The sequence below is a fragment of the Seriola lalandi genome, unplaced genomic scaffold (genome assembly GCF_002814215.2).
Source record: "Seriola lalandi dorsalis isolate HSWRI2012SDOR001 ecotype SW California unplaced genomic scaffold, Sedor1 jcf7180002054336, whole genome shotgun sequence".
Classification (NCBI taxonomy): Eukaryota; Metazoa; Chordata; class Actinopteri; order Carangiformes; family Carangidae; genus Seriola; species Seriola lalandi.
Genome location: NW_019524889.1, coordinates 924,133 through 942,637, shown reverse-complemented (window position 1 = coordinate 942,637; position 18,505 = coordinate 924,133). Strand labels below are relative to the sequence as shown.

The window sequence follows — 18,505 nt, the reverse complement described above, 5'->3', positions numbered from 1 at the left end:
TCCTACAGAACCACCTTATTATTGTTACTTGGTTTTTAGGCCGTCAGCTTGCTAACTGATTGTTAGCCTGTCAGTCACAGCCTGATGAAGTGCTACTTGAGTGTTCCTCAACAGCCCTACATCAGCAGAGAAACCAACAATCCTTGTCACAAGCAAAAAACAGCCTTTGTTGAGTCGGTCTTTAGAGATGATACACACAGGGATGAAACTAATCTCTTTGAAGGACGTCACAATTAAGTAAGGGGGTTTTCAAGACTCTCACTCATACAGCATAGATGTTCTTGCAACCACTTGTCTACAGAAACATCATTCACAAGTCCTTTGCAGTTTGTACTGACACAGAACCCAGCAGGCAGCCTTCTTATGGGAAAAGCTGGGAGGGCATATGGTGTATCATTAATTCATTTCCCAGGCAGCCTTGCTTGCAGGTGTCCATGGGGGCCGTTTTATCTGCTGCCTGCCTGAATACAGTCTGGTCTTATCCAGGACAAATGCTGTGGCACATGCTACTGGTAATCTATTGCCAGACAAAATAAATAGCACTTAGTCTGCTTGACATTTAAATGTTACATCCATCCATTCTGAGTGACTGTGTGGGATGCAAACATTAAGGAGGAGAGAAGAGACTGACACAGACTAGAAAGACTGGTGTTCTTAAGGAAGACTTGATTAAAGCTTAAAGCATGGTTGTCAGATTAGTCTTCAAAATCCACCTGGTTGAACTTTTGACTCAATTTACAAACGAAACAGAACCCCCCAAAAAACTCACCATTATTCTCAGCGTACATCCTAATCACAGGCATCATCTCGAAGAGGACTTTTAGTTTTGAGTCGATGAGTTTGCAGTTGCGGCGGTCCCAGCCTGCTCCCTCCAGGTACAGGCCATAGACGTACACTCCCTCCGAGGGTGGTTGGGTGATGTCGTCCTTCATCCACCTGGTCACCTCATTGCACAGCACCATACGGTCCAGGGCCCAGCCTTTGTTGGCCCGAGTGATCTCCTACGAGTGCAGGGACAGTTTGCAAGTTAAGGCAGTGATGTAGGCAGTGCCACATAGCAGAACACCTGAATGATAGAACTGACATTTGTGTCCCCATTAAAAAAAAAAAAAAAAAAATCTATTTTGATAACAGGATTGTAATAGAGGTATAATATAAAAAACATTATTGGGCAAAGAAATGCACTATATCGATGGTGTTTTGTGCAACGCAGTACCAGCAGAAAGAAAATAAATCCAATATGACTCAAAAAGAGCGAGGAACGGGAGCAGAGTGCAACGTAAATGAATTAAATGTGAGTAGTATATCCCTTCAGTCATTTCATTTTGAAAGAGGCACACAAAAAAAAACCTTACTGGGAACAACAGGACAGACACACAAGAGTTCTTATAAACAAGCCAGGAATTTCACCACATCACACAGTCAGAGCGCCCTGCAGACACTTTGTGATGCCACTGGTCCAAGAAAAGCTGCAATGTCTCTCCTGTGAAGCTGGTATACAAGTTTGGTGAGCAGATACGCCTGCTTTATTTATTAACAGGCGTCCAACAAACCCCTGCTCAGTAAAACACAGACATCTGCATCCACACTATTTTCTCTGTCTCTGAGCAACCAGGATGTGGAATAAATAAAAACTAGAGGGCAGTCAAATGTGTGAACTTGACAGCAATGCTAAACAATTTTCTATTCCTACCACTATATAAATTGTAAACTAAATTGATTTGTCTGAAAACATACTGCAGATCTGTTTCAGTTCATGTTCATAGTTACTGTATATGATATCTGGATCTCCAACAAATTCAGATTTAAAAAAATCATTAAGGCCACCAGTCATGCAGACTGAAGGTTTTGTAGAGATATTTTGTTGACAAACAAAAAGAAATCAAGAAGTAAAAAGGTAATAACTTGCCCTTGGTGGAGGCAGTAATAGATGTATAAAAGACAGATTTAGTTCAAATTGCAAGGCATTGACAAATATAGAAAAAATACACATTCTATCCTGTAGGTCTCAGGAGTATTTAAAATACATAGAAAATGCAACAAAAACAACATAAACATGGTTATTTGGTTGGTTTAGACCTTGTGTAGGAAAATAATTTATGTTTAATAGTACTTCATATTCCTGCAAATAGTCACTGTTCACTGTAGTTTTCAGTCCATAACAAGGACAGCTGTGAAAATGCTTCTATTCTTAGACAGTGAAGTGAAAATTGGAGAAATACTGTATAAATTTAGTTGTCAACTACAGACCATTTGCTGAGGATTGCAAATTATTATCATCCCATTTTCACTTGCTTTTTAATGTTCCATATAAATGTAGATACTTCTCTGTATATTTATAAGGTTCAATAATGAGCCCTACCAACAGGGACATGATTTGAGATTGGAGCAAGAAGGGTCACACACTCTGTGTGTGTTTGTGTGTACATGCGAGTGACTGCGTGTATGAATGTGGCCATGTGCCTGCCTCTCCCTCTGTGTGCCATCTGGCCTCCTCTCTGGCGGTGGGCGAGTAGGTAGGTAGCCTGATGCCGTGTATACCTGTCTCATGGCTGTCAGGAAGCCCTGTGGGTTGAAGAAGCCTGTCATCCAGAAGCAGTTGGGCCGTCCTTCAAAGATCCACGACTGGAACTGCCGGTTCCGCTCAAGCAACTCCGTGAACCAGAACCCCAGGGTGCTGGAGGCCCACGATGCCTGAAAAACAAAGACAAACAACAACACTAACAAAACGTTATGATGAAATGCTGAAAACTGTCATCCAGGTATATCAGAGGAGGAGACAACAGGGAGACGAGAAGATGAAAAAAGAAAAGTGTCGTGAATCACCATGTGGCAAGAGGAAAAGAAAGAATTCAGCACAGTACAATTCAAAAAGATTAGAAAACAACAGAACACAATAGAGTGAAGGTGAATGGGCCAAAGCAGATAGCACTGCAAATAGGACATTTCTGTATCTGAGCCAGGAAGCCGTTCAAGTCTAAATTATTCTAATGATGTAATGTTTGTGAGAGCATGGCTTGAATGCCAACAGAATGATTCAGATGTAAAGATATGGGAAAAGTCATTCCGAGTCATACTTCTTTGTTGTGCTCTCATGCACTCCCTGTCTCAATATTAATATTCTAGCAATTTCTTCAGATAAGTTTGTTTGTGAGTCATTTCCATTCATCACGGAAATGGATTTGTGCATTATGGATACAATTTTTAAATGAAGTACATAAATATAAAAGGTAAGGAGCATCGGTGTGGGCTAAACAAGAAATTAGAGGCTGACTGATGATAGTGAACAGCATTTTAGCCAGCATGACGTATCTGATGTTATCAGAAACAAACAAGTAAGCCTTCAGGACAATAAATAACATCAGTGAAATGATTCCTGCACAACCATAAAAGGATCTTTGAGATATTAACTGGTGCCTCAAGGCTCCCAAAAATGGCTCGTTAGCATTCTGTATTAAAAGCAATGGCCATTAATAGCTTTCAGTGAGTTAAATGAAGCCACAGATGAAAAGCCACTGCATTCAATCTGACAACTGTGAGTTCAGTTTATAACTTTAAATTCCAGACTATGTTCTCCACCGACCTTCTTCCAGCGTGCGGGAATGCGTGCGTCATACATGCAATCCAAGGCGTCTCGCAGGTTCTCGCTCATGATGATGGTTCCATCGATGGCCAACTTGAGGTCAGTCAGGGTGTTTCGGACCAGAACTATGACCCTCTGCATCCAATCGATCTCCTGACGCAGGAAGATGTTCATGGGCTGGAAGGGACCCATCTTCTGGAGACGATCTCTCACCTGATTTCATCAGGTAAGACAATTTGTTAATATTAATAATTATTAATTTATCTAATTTTAATTTATCTTCTGAATAATTAATATATGTATGGAGTGATTGGAAGCACTAAAGTTCAGTTTACCTGTATTCTGCACAACTTTTTTAAAATATAATTTGATCCATTTGCAACCTTGGAAATGTTGCATGAGCTTTTCCCTTTCTTATCCAGATAATTAATACAAACTGCCTGCATGCTTCAGGTGCACAATGAGCACATGATGCGAGGTTTCTATAGTTACTACTATTTATAAGGAACAGAAAAGAACAGAAGAGAGATGGACTTCATGGGTGTTTCTCAAACCATGATACATTTGTCCTTTACTGCACATACAGTTATGTCTGTAAACACTTCTGTATTCCCTCTCATTCTGTTGGGCATCTGTACTCTACATACAACTGTCCCATCATTTTAAAACATCTTTTGAGGTTTCGGGGGGTCAATTCAGCATGGGCTACCACGTATCTTTTTTTAAACTTTTTTCATATATTCTAAAGAGACAAACAGGCAGATAGATGGATCTGAAAGTGGTAGATGCAAGGTGTGATGAGCAGTGACAGATTTTCCATGATGAACTTTGCACCTTGACTCACTCAAATTCACATTCCCGTCACTTTCTCTGAAGTGACAAAAAAAAAAAAAAAAAGGGAGAGAAACCCCTAAATAAAACAAAGCTAGCAAGATTCAGCTGCATTCACACCCCTTCTATCTCCAGTCGTCTTTGCTCTCTGTCTGTCACCGTCTCAAACACACACAACCTTCCATCACCTCACTAACACACATCCCACCTCTCTGACTGCACCACACCAGCCTCTTTGCACAGCACACATGGTGAGTTGAGAAACACTGCACATGTTGCTTCACTCGCCTCAGGTGGTTCATGGCACGCACACACACTTGCTTACTTCAAAGGGTACATAGTCAGGAGGTAGTTTCTCCAGCATGTCATCAGCCAGCCTGGACACAACAGCCTCTCTGGTTTCCCCTCTGCCTGATGAGCTGTCTTTTGGCTGAATACTGAGGATGGTGTCCAGTACATCCTTAGCCAGTTTACTCTGGTAGGTTATGTCTGCGTTTGGGTGAAGACCAAATACCTCTGGAGTGTCGTAGGCTGGCAGACCCTGTGAAAGGAAGAGCAACAGTTACTGGACCGGGGGTCAGGTATTCGGACAGCAGAGCATTTGTGCAAATATTTTTAGACAGAAATAGCTCTGATAAACATTGTGAAATATTGTGAGAGAGCCCTTGTGCCCCTATTGAGCAGCATATCGCCTCAAACGGAGCTGGCAGAAACACGCTGGCAAAGCTTATCGGAGAAATTCTCCAACAATGTGGAATAGGTTTTTCTGTTTTTTTCCCTCCACAGTTTCAAGTACCCATTTCCCTAAACTGCAGGTTTTGTCACTGCTAAGCCCACTGTTGGCCTGGGGGAAGTGTAGACAGCCAAGTGTCTCCTCTGATACACACGGTGTCACCAGCTGCTTCTTTTCACCCTCCAGTGAAGAGCTTCGCAAGGATATAACACTTGGGAGATTCATGCCATCCCTCCAATCTAACCTACAACACTCCCTGGTTTTCCACCTATAAACACAGCCAACTGTCTTCAATAGGCCCAGGACAGAGCCATTGGATCTAGTGCTGCGAAATGAACCATCTCTGTGGTGATGGGTAGCTGTATGTGATGTTTCAGATGGACATGTATTAGGACAAGACAGCAATCCTCAGCTGTGCCTTATAGAGAAATGTGTGTTGTGATTTCTTACCATCTCAGAGACTGCAGAGTTGAATGTACATAGTTACTGGCAGCAATGGACCTTGGTTGCATCTCTCTCTCTCACAAACTTGTGTTATTTAACTTTTGTTAAAGGTTTTCTGAGCAAAGGAGATCACCCACTGACTGTGCGCGCTCTGACAGGAGTTCTGTAGCAGTCAATAACAATTGTTCATCTGGTCTCACAGGATAAATATCTCAGCAGTATAGATGTATGCCTTCACTAATATTGTGATTAATTATTTCGTCACAAGATCAGGTGGCTAAAAGAAATCCACTGGAAAAAAACAAAACAAAACCTGAATACAACGCATATAAACTGGTTCTCTAATATGGTTTATTTATAGTGAACTGCTGACCCTAATAGGAATTACATGGCTGCCACTGATGCCATTTAAATTAGTGTAAAACCTAGATTTTAGGATTAAATTCAGAGCTAAAGTTGCTCTAATTAAGATTAGGAATTCTAAAAGTGACTCACTAACATCGGCTCAATGAAAAGCACTGAGTTCAAAGCTGTGTTGCTTTAATTGGTTCGAAGACATCTTGCAGTAAGTGTCTTTCTCAATGACAGGAAGACAGACCATCTGTTACCATAGTGTAACTAATGATGTTCCTTATGGAACTATAAAATTCAGAATAAACTTAATCTGAAGTGGCTGGACAAAGCTTTATTATGATCAATAATGTCATGTGAGTAAACAGATGTAATATGTTGTATGCTTTGTTTTTTTAAGGAAACCTATAATCTACTTTAATACATCAAGAATGGTGCAATGGCTTGAAATGGAAATTAGCAAATGAACATGGCGCCAGAAAATAATGTTTCATCTTCATATGTTAGCACATTTCAGAAAAGATTTATTTCTCCTTGGGTTATCAGATTCCCTCTGAGCTTGTTTCTTTGTTGATTGAGAACAGCTCAGAGTTCGCACTGTGGAGACACTTGTGATTTATGTCATCATAAGCTAGTTTATCCTTCAAACATCAACCACACTGCATTCAAATAGAGTCAAACATCAGGAGAGAACCTGACTAACACTGGGAAAAATGTGAGGTGATGAAGAGAGTGTCACAGTGTGTGCTGCACAGAATAGCCTTTGTTCCTTGCTGTGGTCATTTATTTCCTCTTGGGGAATTTTAGCCTCGTTCCTGTCTGTCTGTATTTAATTTAAATACAAGGACACGTGGACACACACACACACAAACAGACATGCTGTGCTCTGTTGTGTATTTTGCATGTGTAGATAAAGTGTGAACATGTGTGTATTTTTGTCAATGACAGAAAGAGAAAAAAGGGTTGTAAGCAAATTTGTGTGCGTGTGAATGTTTCATCTATGTGAGTTTATATCTGTCTATGTCTGTGTGTGTGTTCTCCAAGGCTGTGTTTGTCATTCTCTATTTGAAAGGCAGTGCAGAGGAATAAGCTTGCTGAGCCTGGCAGCCCTGAGCATCCATCATAATGAAACCAGCTTTAATGAAACTAGCTCAGGAACTGCCCCCAGACATACACATAGAGCACACACACACAAATCATACATAATCTGTGATAAAATGAGCATGCTTGCATTCTATCTAAAATCCCAAATGGCAGCTTGTTGCGTGTTGCTGTCCTCATTGTTAAAAAAAAAATAGGCAACATCATATGACAGGAACATAATTTCAACAAAGATGTAGAAAATTAGGGAGTTAATGTGCCGAAACGAAAAGCTCTACAGCCTTTACACCTGTTGTATTATTTGTAGAAGTCAGATAAAAACATGTACCCTTAACCATCATCCACCAGAGAGGCACCCACCTGAATGTATGTCAGATATTGGTCAACACTGGAGCATTTCGGGATGCTGTAGCCCTTGTAGAAGTTGAAGGCAGGTCCAAACATGTCCTCACTGAACCACACCTTGGCAAAGGTGTTGAGGAGGCGCTTGTCATAGTCGTCAGTCACACGGCCACCGTACTGAATCTCTCCGATCATGTACCGCACCGTGTTCCATGATACACCCTGAGGAGAAAAGAAATATTCATTGTGATGGTTACAGTACTCACCAAAATAAAATCAGTTGTTCAATTGTTCGTATCTGATTCGTGTTATTGTGAGGCATAACCTCTGAGGAAACTGGAAATACCATGGGACAGGGACTGTGGTTTTTCATCTTTAGCATGGTTATTATTTCTGATGGACATGAGTTTGAAATTAATTCCTTTCATATCAGATGGCAAACAGTATGAGAAATTCTTGTTAACTCTCACAAAAGAAACAGGATCAAAGGGACTTTTTCCTTGTTTCTTTTTATCCATTTTTGAAACTAATACAATTATATTAGACGCTCACATTATAATGTTGTCAAATACATTCTTATGCGAGTACAATAATTACTTGACAAACCCTAATTTCTTATGACACTTTTATTAGTATTTATTTTTGACATGCTGCCACAGGAAAACTGATCAGGAGACAACCTGCTGGTCACTTCTTCCACTAGTAAGGTGTCTATTATACTTTATTTTAAAATCTTCATTATTCTGTAACTCTGCACTCAGAACTACAGTATTTGTTGGTAGCTCTTAAATATGAGTTTTTTCACCTTACTTGCCCTCTATTTGAACAAACACTGGTATACAGTGAGAAGTGTCACTTCTACCTTTTTAATGTCCATGTCATCGAGGTGGTTCTGAACAAACTGGACAGTGGCATTGAAGTCCGCCTGGTTGAACTCATAGGGGATGTTCCATCCCAGAGGGCCATACTTCCTCCTTTCCTGTACTGTGCTGTGGAGAAATGCAACTCCATAGAGCATCGGCTTCCACTGCACCATGTTACTGACATCCAACAGGTCCTGGTTTATACCTGGTGAGGGATACACGGATGAACACATGAGCAGTCTCTTGAACAGGAGGCTAAGAACCAGAAAATCACTGTGGCTCTGTGAGCTGTCAACAATTGGATGATTCAAAGCCTTCCAGCAGAAAGTTTTTTACTTCAACTGGTGGACGCTGGAAAATTTTAGGAACGGATACCAGTGCTGATTCCCTTTTCAAAGATGGAATAAAAAATCAAAAGACTAAAAAATAGCTTTAGGATGGTGACTTTTGATCTGAGTCAACAAATTTTACTTAAGATTTTTCTAAATGAATCCTTTTTTTTTTTTTTTTTTTTTTTTTTTTTTTTAAACATTTGTTTAAATATTTTAAGATGCAGTATTTTCTGAGACACCAGGTATGATGTACGTACATAATGGAAACAAACTTAATAATGAAAGTTCGCAATTCTCTTTTGGGGAATCTGTCAGGTAACATCTCAAAGGGCTTTACTGGACGCTGATGAGGTTTGGGAAATCTTTCCAGGCTCAAGAGAATAACTGTGTGGTGGGGGATTTAAAGCACCAGTTAAATTCTAACTTTTAATTTACATAACTACCAAAATTTGGATTTGCAAAACATTCAATTACTGAAAAATGTCTCTCCAATGGCCATCTGACAAGCAATTTGGTTTCTCCTTAATCCAGGTTGTTCAGTTTTACCGTAATTTAAAATTTGGCAAGAGAGACTCAGCTTTGAGGGAATAAGGGAAAATCAGAATGACCTGAAAACAGACTTTAATATTCTGAAAGCACTACCCACAACAAATGTAATTTTTCCAAATCTGATGAAAAAATTCAACTTCTAATTACAGCCACGATTCAAGAGCTGAAGATAGGCGTGTACCCAGACTCTCAATTGCTCTTCAGGAACATGTATCCCTTTTCCATATGAGCCAGCCAAAGACAACAGGTTTATACCTAATAAATATTCTGCTCTTCTGCTTCTTTAGGGTTTGACTCTGTGTTTCAACTTGTTTAAAATTTCAGTAACATCACAGGCTTCTGGCACTTCGATGTAACACAATGACAAACAGTTATCTTTTCTCCCACTGACTTTCTCCAAGGATATACACATCTCTTAGTTATTGATTATGTGACTGATTGACTGTCTGTGTGTGTGTGTGTGTGTGTGTGTGTGTGTGTGTGTGTGTGACCTGTTGACATTTTATTTCAGTTGATTTCAGGCTGGAGCATTGTATTGACTGATAGGAGGATACATATATGTGCATCTTTAGTCCTAGTACACTCTCACCACTGAACTTGCTCAGTAAATTGTGACAAAATTCTGGTTCATTTGTTTTCCTTTAAACTAAACCAAACTGGCCCACCTCCATAGGTCCTTTTAAGCCCCGCTTTGAGGCCCTGTGGTGGTTCGTTGGTGAACTTAATTGACATCTGCAGAAGGGTGATGGGAAATTGTCGGTGGACCTCTGTGGTCATCCAAAGGCGGAAGCTGTCGTGTACAAAGTCTGTCTCTGTCACTGTGTCCATTAGCTCGTCCATGAAGTCCAGACCCAGGTGGCAGTTCTGGAGTAAGGCCCAGCCCCCCTGGCGACATTTAGTAAGTGTTATCATCCAGATTAAGGACAACAAAGACATGAAGTCAAGATCCCCCAAAAAAGAGCAACTAACTCTGAAAAGGTTGATCTACCTTTTAAGGATCACAGAGCTTAAACACACATTTTTAGAAACTGAGAACTGCAATGTCTACTTCAACATATTGCATGAAACAGCATTTTCTGCTGCTAGATGAAATGATACAAAACTAGCAGCAACCTCACACCACTGACTCACATTAGCCATGGTCTGCTGCAGAAGCTTGCGGGCGTGGACCTCTTGCCCTTGTCCCATGGAGACATATCGGGTCTCAATCTTCAGTCTCTTCCCCAGTGCGATGATGGAGTCAGTTGGATCTGAGCCCATTGACAAGAAGCAAATGAGAGGTGTTCGTGGGTCTGACTCCTCCCACATCTTCTCCAAGTCAAGAACCACCCCTTCGGTGTACTTCTCCCCCATTGCGTCCATTATGTATTTACGGGCCTAAAGGAGAGAAGGAAAGAACTGAGGCACAGTATATTTGTTGGCCTCATAATGCATCATTAAAACACTAGGGGAAAGACTTCAGCATTGCAGGCCAATTGAAAAAAACAAAATATTGGAATTACTTTCTGAAAGGCCAGGGACTGAGCAAATAGTTCAAAGGAATTTTTTACTGGCTTACTCTTTTCAGTCGACAGTAAAGACTAGGGAGGTCAGACAAGGACAACTGCTGGACTGTTTGTGAGTGCAACAAAATAAATTCCACTCCGGGCTTGTCTGCAGTGAACCAAAAAAACTACCCATCAGTAAAAAGTGAATGTCCATTAGCCTTTGTAGATATTCAGGCTCAGTAAGCTTCAGAGAGAGAGAGCTGTTTTACTAAATGTGTGCCACTTTTCCCTTCAAGGAAAGTTTTGGCCAAGGGGGATGTTACTGTAGATTAAGATATTTTAGACTCTTTTTTTCTGGACCCAGTTTCATTAATACAAGTGAATCTTTGAAGTAAACCGGCATCTCCTTCCCAGCCCTAACCTATCTATTAATTAGGAATAAGTTGCTTTAAGCTACTCAGATTTACATGACCTATACTGTTGTATAAACCAATGTATTGTGGCTAAACTGATTAGACAACCAAAATTTGGCTTTAAGTACACACACAGATGTGTCTTTTCTAACCTGTGCAATGGTCCTGTCGGGACACCAGCAGCGTATGAGGAGCAGGCGTCTAAAACAGTCAAGAGCCTGGTCGTAGGAGTTTGGAACGACTTCCTCCTCTGGGGCCTCCTTATCAAACCATGACTTCCACTGCTTCTCATTACGACTTATCTGAAAGACAATTTCAACAGCTCTGACACAGGACGACACATTAAAATGACAAAACCTTTCATTGCTTCCCATTATATCAAATCTGTACAGTATAAAATGTAGGAAAAACAAGAGTAACCTATTATATAGCTGGACCGTGTATCGTCAATGTGCAAAATTGAGGATGTAACTTAAAACTGTTGTAGAATTGCTGTAAACAACTGACATCATCGCGTCATATTTGCAAACCGATGCTCCGCCTTTCCGCCACTCACTGAGCAATAGAAGCAGATGCTAGAGGGCAGTACTGGCAACTCTCTTCTACGGAAAGACACAAAGGTTTGTCCAAAAAAGTTCCTAGATCTATTTCTAGGTTCTTTTTTGGAAAAAAAAAAAAAATCTCTAAATCTACCGACAAATGTGCGAAGTTGGCAACACTTAACCCATCCTAATGGAACCTGTTTGTGCCAATTCATTTTCAAAGAGCAATGGCCAATGGGGAAACTCAAACAGTCAGCCAGTTGACCAATGGTGTAACTTGATCAGTCATGGTCATTCATATATAACAACATATTTAATGTATACTGGTTGGTCTTTCTCTCCATATCACATATGATTACATATGATGTACTCTAGGTAAATGCACAAGCATACAGTATAGTATGTCGTAAATATGGATTATAAACACGAGATCCTGGATTAGCACTTGTTGTTCTGTACTTAGCTCTAATTGCTTGGAAAGCGGTTCGTATTGAATCCTTGTAAATACCATGTACTTCCAAGACATGGTATGAATGCTTGACAGCACACCATATGCTATATACTGTGACATCACATAGCCTGTTAATCACTGTATTTACACGCATGCAGGAAACCAGTTTATTGGGTAAAATCAGGTTAAAGTAGGAAATCAGAGATCACGTTTACAGTACATGCACAGCCGTAACCTGGTAACCGTATAACTCGTATTCAGCTGTTGATAGAGAAGGTGCTACACATTCACATCGCACACCTGAATTTCTGAGACAGTAACTCTTTACCCACAAGGTTAAAATGGTTTCCTGAATATGATGTTTGTTTTTGGGTTGAAGTGAGGAGCAGTTCATGAGCTTCTGCCTCATGTGTGTTGTGCAGCCTTGTTTGAAGTGTCAAGTCTGAGCCAGAGGCTCAGATGAGTCTGTCCCTCTCTGGGGGAAATGACAGCACAAACCTGTCCTCACCTTGTTCTTCTTGCTAGACTGATTTCATAAGACAAATAACTGTTAATCCCTGTTAATCATCCACACAAAAATACATGTGTATTTGTGTATGTGAAGAAATACAAGTTCATGTACACACATACATAGTCCTGTGTGTCTATGTGCCCACATGCTCAGCCAAAAGTAACTGATTGAAGGTTTCTCCAAACTAAGCTCATTTCACATAACACCGAGCTTTTCCTTCCATGGGAGCCACCGGGCTGTCAGTCACCCACACAAGGGTGTATGTATGTATGTGAGTGACAGTCAGTCGTGATGAGCGTGTGCAGGTGTGTGGATGTCTATAAAAGAGAGAGATGACGCGAGACATGATAAGACTGATATTGACATGCTTGCTAGAGCAAAGAAGAGCTGTGAAAAAATATTTAATAAGCACCTAGAGACCAATGCTGAAGCTGTGTGTGTGTGTGATGACAGATAAGTTATCTTCAAACTTAATAAATAAAAGTCCTTGTGGGTTAAAACTCTCTCAGCTAAAAAGAGGTATCATAGACTTGTCAGGGCACGCCCCAGTTGATCAAGCTGTGTGTGTGTGTGTGTGTGTGTGTGTGTGTGTGTGGTACCTGATCCAGTATATCAGAGAACTGCCACAGTTTGCTGAGCTCTACAAGGTTGAGCCAGGTCATGTCAAGGATCCATTTAGCTGGTTTCTGAGGGCAAGCCTTTAGGTCCAGAGATGCACCTCCTGGATACACACATACACACCACGGTAAATGTTTCAAATACATGCAAACGTGCAAACATAACCTTCACACAAAAGTCATGTTGTGAGTCCATGTTCGGCAGGTCGCAGCTGACAGATGGTCAAGCTGCATGCAAGTAGCAGACTGTGTCTGTTCTGGCCTTGCCAGTTGTCATAGTTGGCTTTTATCCCTGCGGTGAGGAGCACGCCATATCTGAGTCAGTGAACTGCTACATTACCAGTATGTTTGAAATGTGTGTAAACCTTGAGACAAGCATTAAAAAAAAAAAAAAAAAAAAATCAATATCTGCTGAGTGAATAATGAACAGATCAAAATAAATAAATAAAAAAAGTAGTCTAGCAATTTTAGTCCAACTTAATCAAACAACCTGGAGGCTGTTCTAAGGTGAGCCATAGCTGTACAACAACACTTTTAGCTTCTCTTTTTACATGTTGAGATTTTAATGCAGTCTCAGAGGAAACCGATACACACTGGTTATGTTCAACTGCAAGGTCAAATCATGTCCAATATATATATTCTAGGTGCTGACACAAAAATCAGTAACAGACTAGTAAAAGAAACACAGTTGAGGGGATCAGACTCAAGAGAGATAAAAAAACACTTTCTTCCTGGAAACCTTTGCTTTTCCAAATACTACTGCCATCATTACAGCAGCCCAACTCTTCAGTTAATACTTGAGTTTGAAATATAAAATCCTTTTGTTGCAGCCTCATAAAATTCTGAAATTTAGTAATGTTTTCAAACTCACCACTTCACACCTTTGTGCTTTAGGGAAATCATAGGATTTGAGGGAGCTATTTGGCTTGATAACAAAATCAGGAATTACATAAACAACATTACAACTGTGTTTGCAGTTTACTTTTTTCCCCCAAGCATAATTATCACTTTTGGAAGGTCTGCCCTTCTCTGTAGGCACTAATTAAGTTCCATGTACTGTATTTTCGCTCAGCAGTGTGGAAATTAACCTGCAGTGTTTTGAAACTTGCTGCGTAATTCATCACATTGAACATAATGCCTTTTCTTAGCTTCGTACACACGCACATGAATACTTCCAACTGGAAAACTTAAAAAAAAAAAAAAAAAAAAAAAAAAAATCAATCCACTTTCATCTGCATGACTAACGAAGACATCACAACTTTTACAAATAAAAACTGCACATTGTTCACACATTGTTGCCTCTTACCTTTAATGAGCGTGAGGAACTCCTCATGTTTGACCCTGTTGCTCTGCATGTCAATCTTCAGGGTCAACAGCAAAGTGAAGAGGAACTTGTGTTCTTCGTACAGACCCCGTGCTGCGTATTTGTACACCTCAAAAGTCATGAACTCTATGATGTTGGTGATGCGTTTGCTGGTGATAGGACTTTTGGAGGACCTGTTCAAGAAGAATTTCAAAGCAGATATGACATCCACAGTTTCATCCAATTTGCACAGTGTGTTAGCTGCTCTGTGTCACCTTGAAAGCCCCAAATTATAAATATCACTATCACAACTTGTCACATATTTTAAACAACAAAATAAACCTCATAACATAGGTAGCTATCGTTTCTGATTTATATCAGTTCTGACAACATATGGCAGTATCTCTTTCCTGCTGTAGTAACTGTATGGAAATGTGGCACAAGGAGAAAGATAACAGAGAGATAATGAGGTAAGTGTTAGGCAACAGATTGGAACTGTCTGGCTTCAGGACACTGGGATTATACATTATGAGCTATCTAAAGTACTGTTAATATAATTTTTCCCTTTTCAGAAATGAGTATTTTGGGAAAAGCTGTAATAGCTTCACAGACGTGTGCATTCAGCATCAGATTCAATCGCCAAGAATGTGGAACGAGTGCTCCAACTGCACCATCTGATGATACCAATAACCCAAACAAACCCCCGCCCAATGACATTCATCTCCGTGAGAGGAGCAAGAAATAAGCAATAAAAGTTTTTTCTATGTTTATAAAAGAAATCAGTTCATTACAGAGAGCAGAAAATGGCAGAATAATCTCACCTAGCCAGAGAGAGGTCAAAAAGTCCCAGGAACTGTCTCAGAGAGGTCTGATACATGACATTCACCATACTCATTTCAGTGATCAAGAAGTACAGGATACTGCCCCTGGTGGCCACTGAAAACACACAAACACGACAATTTTAACAGCAATGCCAAAAGAATTGTGGTTGTTGAAGAAAATGCTACGTTTTGCCTTTAATCATGAATCAAAAAAAGTCTCTTTACAGAGTCCTGTCACACACTTTCATAAAAAATATTGGCCAGTAGAATATGTTGTGAAAAACCGATGAAGTTAAATAAACTGTTTGTTTACTTTAACATTTGTTGCACAGATTGACACAGAGTTTTTATTATGAACCAAATCTGCTTTTTAGGGATGGATTCGGTAGTGAAATTTTCTCTTGGACAATATCCATGTTTGTCGTTGCTTGAGCTGAATTACACACTGAAAATGAATCATTTTCATCTGATTGAACCTTGACTGAAACATGGCAGGCAATCAACCATACCAAATTACCAAAAAAAAAGTGTAAATTGTGTGTTTGAGCCAGTTGTCATGACCTACCAGGTCGGTACTCCTCTCTGGCAGCATTAATCTGGATCTCGGTCTCTGCAGCAATCTGTAGTTTCTGAGTAACCTCTTCAGCTGTGCGTTTGGTGTTGCCAAGGACAAGAATCAGACTCTCATCTTCCACCAGTGAACCCTACAAAGAGAGATATTTGCAAGTCAGAAAATAGATGAAAATGGAAACATTACCCATGAAATTGCAACGGTAATGGAGTTCAGAATTAGAGCCATAGCTGGAACTGATGTGCATGTATGATTTTCTCTTATTTGTGCATTGGGTGACCTCATTTACACAACTATCTGGTCACCATTTAAAGGTACTCCAGACAAGCATATTTTCTAGCAAATGTCACAAACAGTCTATTTTTTTATATTGCTCTCTCATAAAGGAAGGAAGCACTAAGAAGTCAGATAAACTGGTTTTAGAATTTAAAACAAGAATGTAAAAAAGTTGCTACAAACACTGCTACATTTTCCACACTAATGAATATCATATGCCCAAATCCCTAATTCAGTCAGAGGTAACGTTGTTTAATACTTCAGAGTGATTTCTGATATATCATAGTTTGAGATGTATTTCCTTGCCTGTGTGCTGGTCAGACGGTAGAGGAGGCTGTCCTCTAACTCCTTCATCTTTCTCTTGTTAGATGTCACATCTTCCAAGAGGTCTGTCCTCTCCTTCTCCAGTTCCTGGTGTCATAAGAGCACAGACAACACACAAACACATACATGAAGGTTATAAACCTGGCCATGGGATCATTAAAATCAAAAGGGTTTATGCCTCGTGAGGAGCAAGAAATTGATCAAAAAAGTTAGATGCTCTTTAGATTATAACATATTGCAAGTTCACGTTTTGACCTGGGACTGGGCAAGATGAAAGTTAAGTACATCCAGGCCTTATCTTGTATCCAGACAAAATCTCATGGCAATCTGGTCGTCAGTGTACTGACTGACACCCTTTACATGTTGCTCCTAACAGTATACAACCTGTCACAAGGATGTAAGGATTTTTATGGTCAAGATAACTGATAACCGTTATATGAAACTGGAGGGACGTATAGTATGTGAATGTCATAGCTGAGAGTTGTCTACACACGGGAGCTGTGACATAAAATGAAAGCAAATAACTGAACAACGATGTTGGGCTTTAGAAAGCTGCATGAACTGCAGAGATGCAGGCTTTATAGTTGAGGCAGTAGCTTCAGCTCCCATTATGATTAAATCCATATTTAGTACAGAGCCACTTCTCCCATCAGGCATAAATCCTTCATCTGATGATCAGCTATTACTAAGCCTTCCTACAGTCTTTTCACACTCACAATCAATGTGCCCTCTACATTGGGTGCAATTATAGTGCATTTCTATTGCCCCGGATGAAGGGATCAAGTCCCTGATACTTTTAGTGTCTTTGTGTATACAGGTGAAACTCAAAAAATTAGAATATCGTGCAAAGGTTCATTTATTCCAGCAATTAGATTTACAAGGTGAAACTAATGTATAACATAGGTTCATAACATGCAACTCAAGATATTTCAAGCCTTCATTTGATATAATTTTGATGATTATGGCTTACAACTTATGAAAACCTCAAATTGAAAATCTCAAAAAATTAGAATATCACATACAATTAATAGAAAGGGGATTTTAAACAGAGAAATATTGGCCCTCTGAAAGGTTTAATCTTGCATATGTACTTAGTACTTGGTTTGGGCCCCTTTTGCATGAATTACTGCCTCAATGCGGCATGGCATGGATGCTATCAGCCTGTGGCACTGCTCAGGTGTTATGGAAGACCAGGATGCTTTGATAGCGGCCTTCAGCTCTGCTGCATTGTTAGGTCTCATGTCTCTCATCTTTCTCTTGGCAATGCCCCATAAATTCTCTATGGGGTTCAGGTCTGGCGAGTTTGCTGGCCAATCAAGCACCGTTATCTGATGGTTATTTAACCAGGTTTTGGTACTTTTGGCAGTGTGGGCAGGTGCCAAGTCCTGTTGGGAAATGAAGTCAGCATCTCCATAAAGCTTGTCTGCTGAAGGAACCATGAAGTGTTCTAAAATCTCCTGATAGACAGCTGCGTTGACTCTGGACTCAAAGCACAGTGGACAAACACCAGCAGATGACATGGCTCCCCAAACCAACACAGACTGAGGAAACTTCACACTGGACTTCATGCATCTTGGATTGTGTGCATCTCCATTCTTCCTCCAGACTCTGGGACCTTGGTTTCCAAATGAGATGCAAAATTTGCTCTCATCGGAAAAGAGGACTTTGGACCACTGAGCAACAGACCAGTTCTTTTTGTCTTTAGCCCAGGTAAGACGCTTCTGACGTTGTTTGTTGTTCAGGAGCGGCTTGATAAGAGGAATATGACATTTGAAGCCCATTTGCAGGATCCGTCTGTGTGTGGTGGCTCTTGATGCACTAACTCCAGCCTCGGTCCACTCCTTGTGAAGTTCCCCCACACTTTTGAATGGCCTTTTCCTGACAATCCTCTCCAGACTCCGGTCATCCCTGCGGCTTGTGCACCTTTTTCTTCCACACTTTTCCCTTCCAGCTAACTTTCTATTAATGTGCTTTGATACAGCACTTTGAGAACATCCAACTTCTTTTGCAATTACCTTTTGAGGCTTTCCCTCCTTGTGGAGGGTGTCAATGATGGTTTT

The 18,505-nt window shown here is 40.3% G+C and overlaps 1 protein-coding gene across 1 annotated transcript in view; it reads right to left on the bottom strand.

Annotated features, from left to right (window-relative positions):
- dnah5 (dynein, axonemal, heavy chain 5) overlaps positions 1–18,505 on the bottom strand; it is a 96,360-nt gene that overhangs the window by 2,788 nt on the left and 75,067 nt on the right. Inside the window, exons 74-87 of the mRNA XM_087174306.1 lie at positions 16,428–16,532; positions 15,840–15,978; positions 15,275–15,389; positions 14,457–14,647; positions 13,133–13,254; positions 11,182–11,331; positions 10,261–10,506; positions 9,795–10,014; positions 8,248–8,453; positions 7,404–7,607; positions 4,740–4,955; positions 3,584–3,796; positions 2,542–2,694; positions 770–1,001 (exon numbers count right to left, since the gene is read on the bottom strand). Coding sequence (XP_087030432.1) covers positions 770–1,001; positions 2,542–2,694; positions 3,584–3,796; positions 4,740–4,955; positions 7,404–7,607; positions 8,248–8,453; positions 9,795–10,014; positions 10,261–10,506; positions 11,182–11,331; positions 13,133–13,254; positions 14,457–14,647; positions 15,275–15,389; positions 15,840–15,978; positions 16,428–16,532 — 2,512 coding nt within the window. The remainder of the gene's footprint in view (positions 1–769; positions 1,002–2,541; positions 2,695–3,583; positions 3,797–4,739; positions 4,956–7,403; positions 7,608–8,247; positions 8,454–9,794; positions 10,015–10,260; positions 10,507–11,181; positions 11,332–13,132; positions 13,255–14,456; positions 14,648–15,274; positions 15,390–15,839; positions 15,979–16,427; positions 16,533–18,505) is intronic.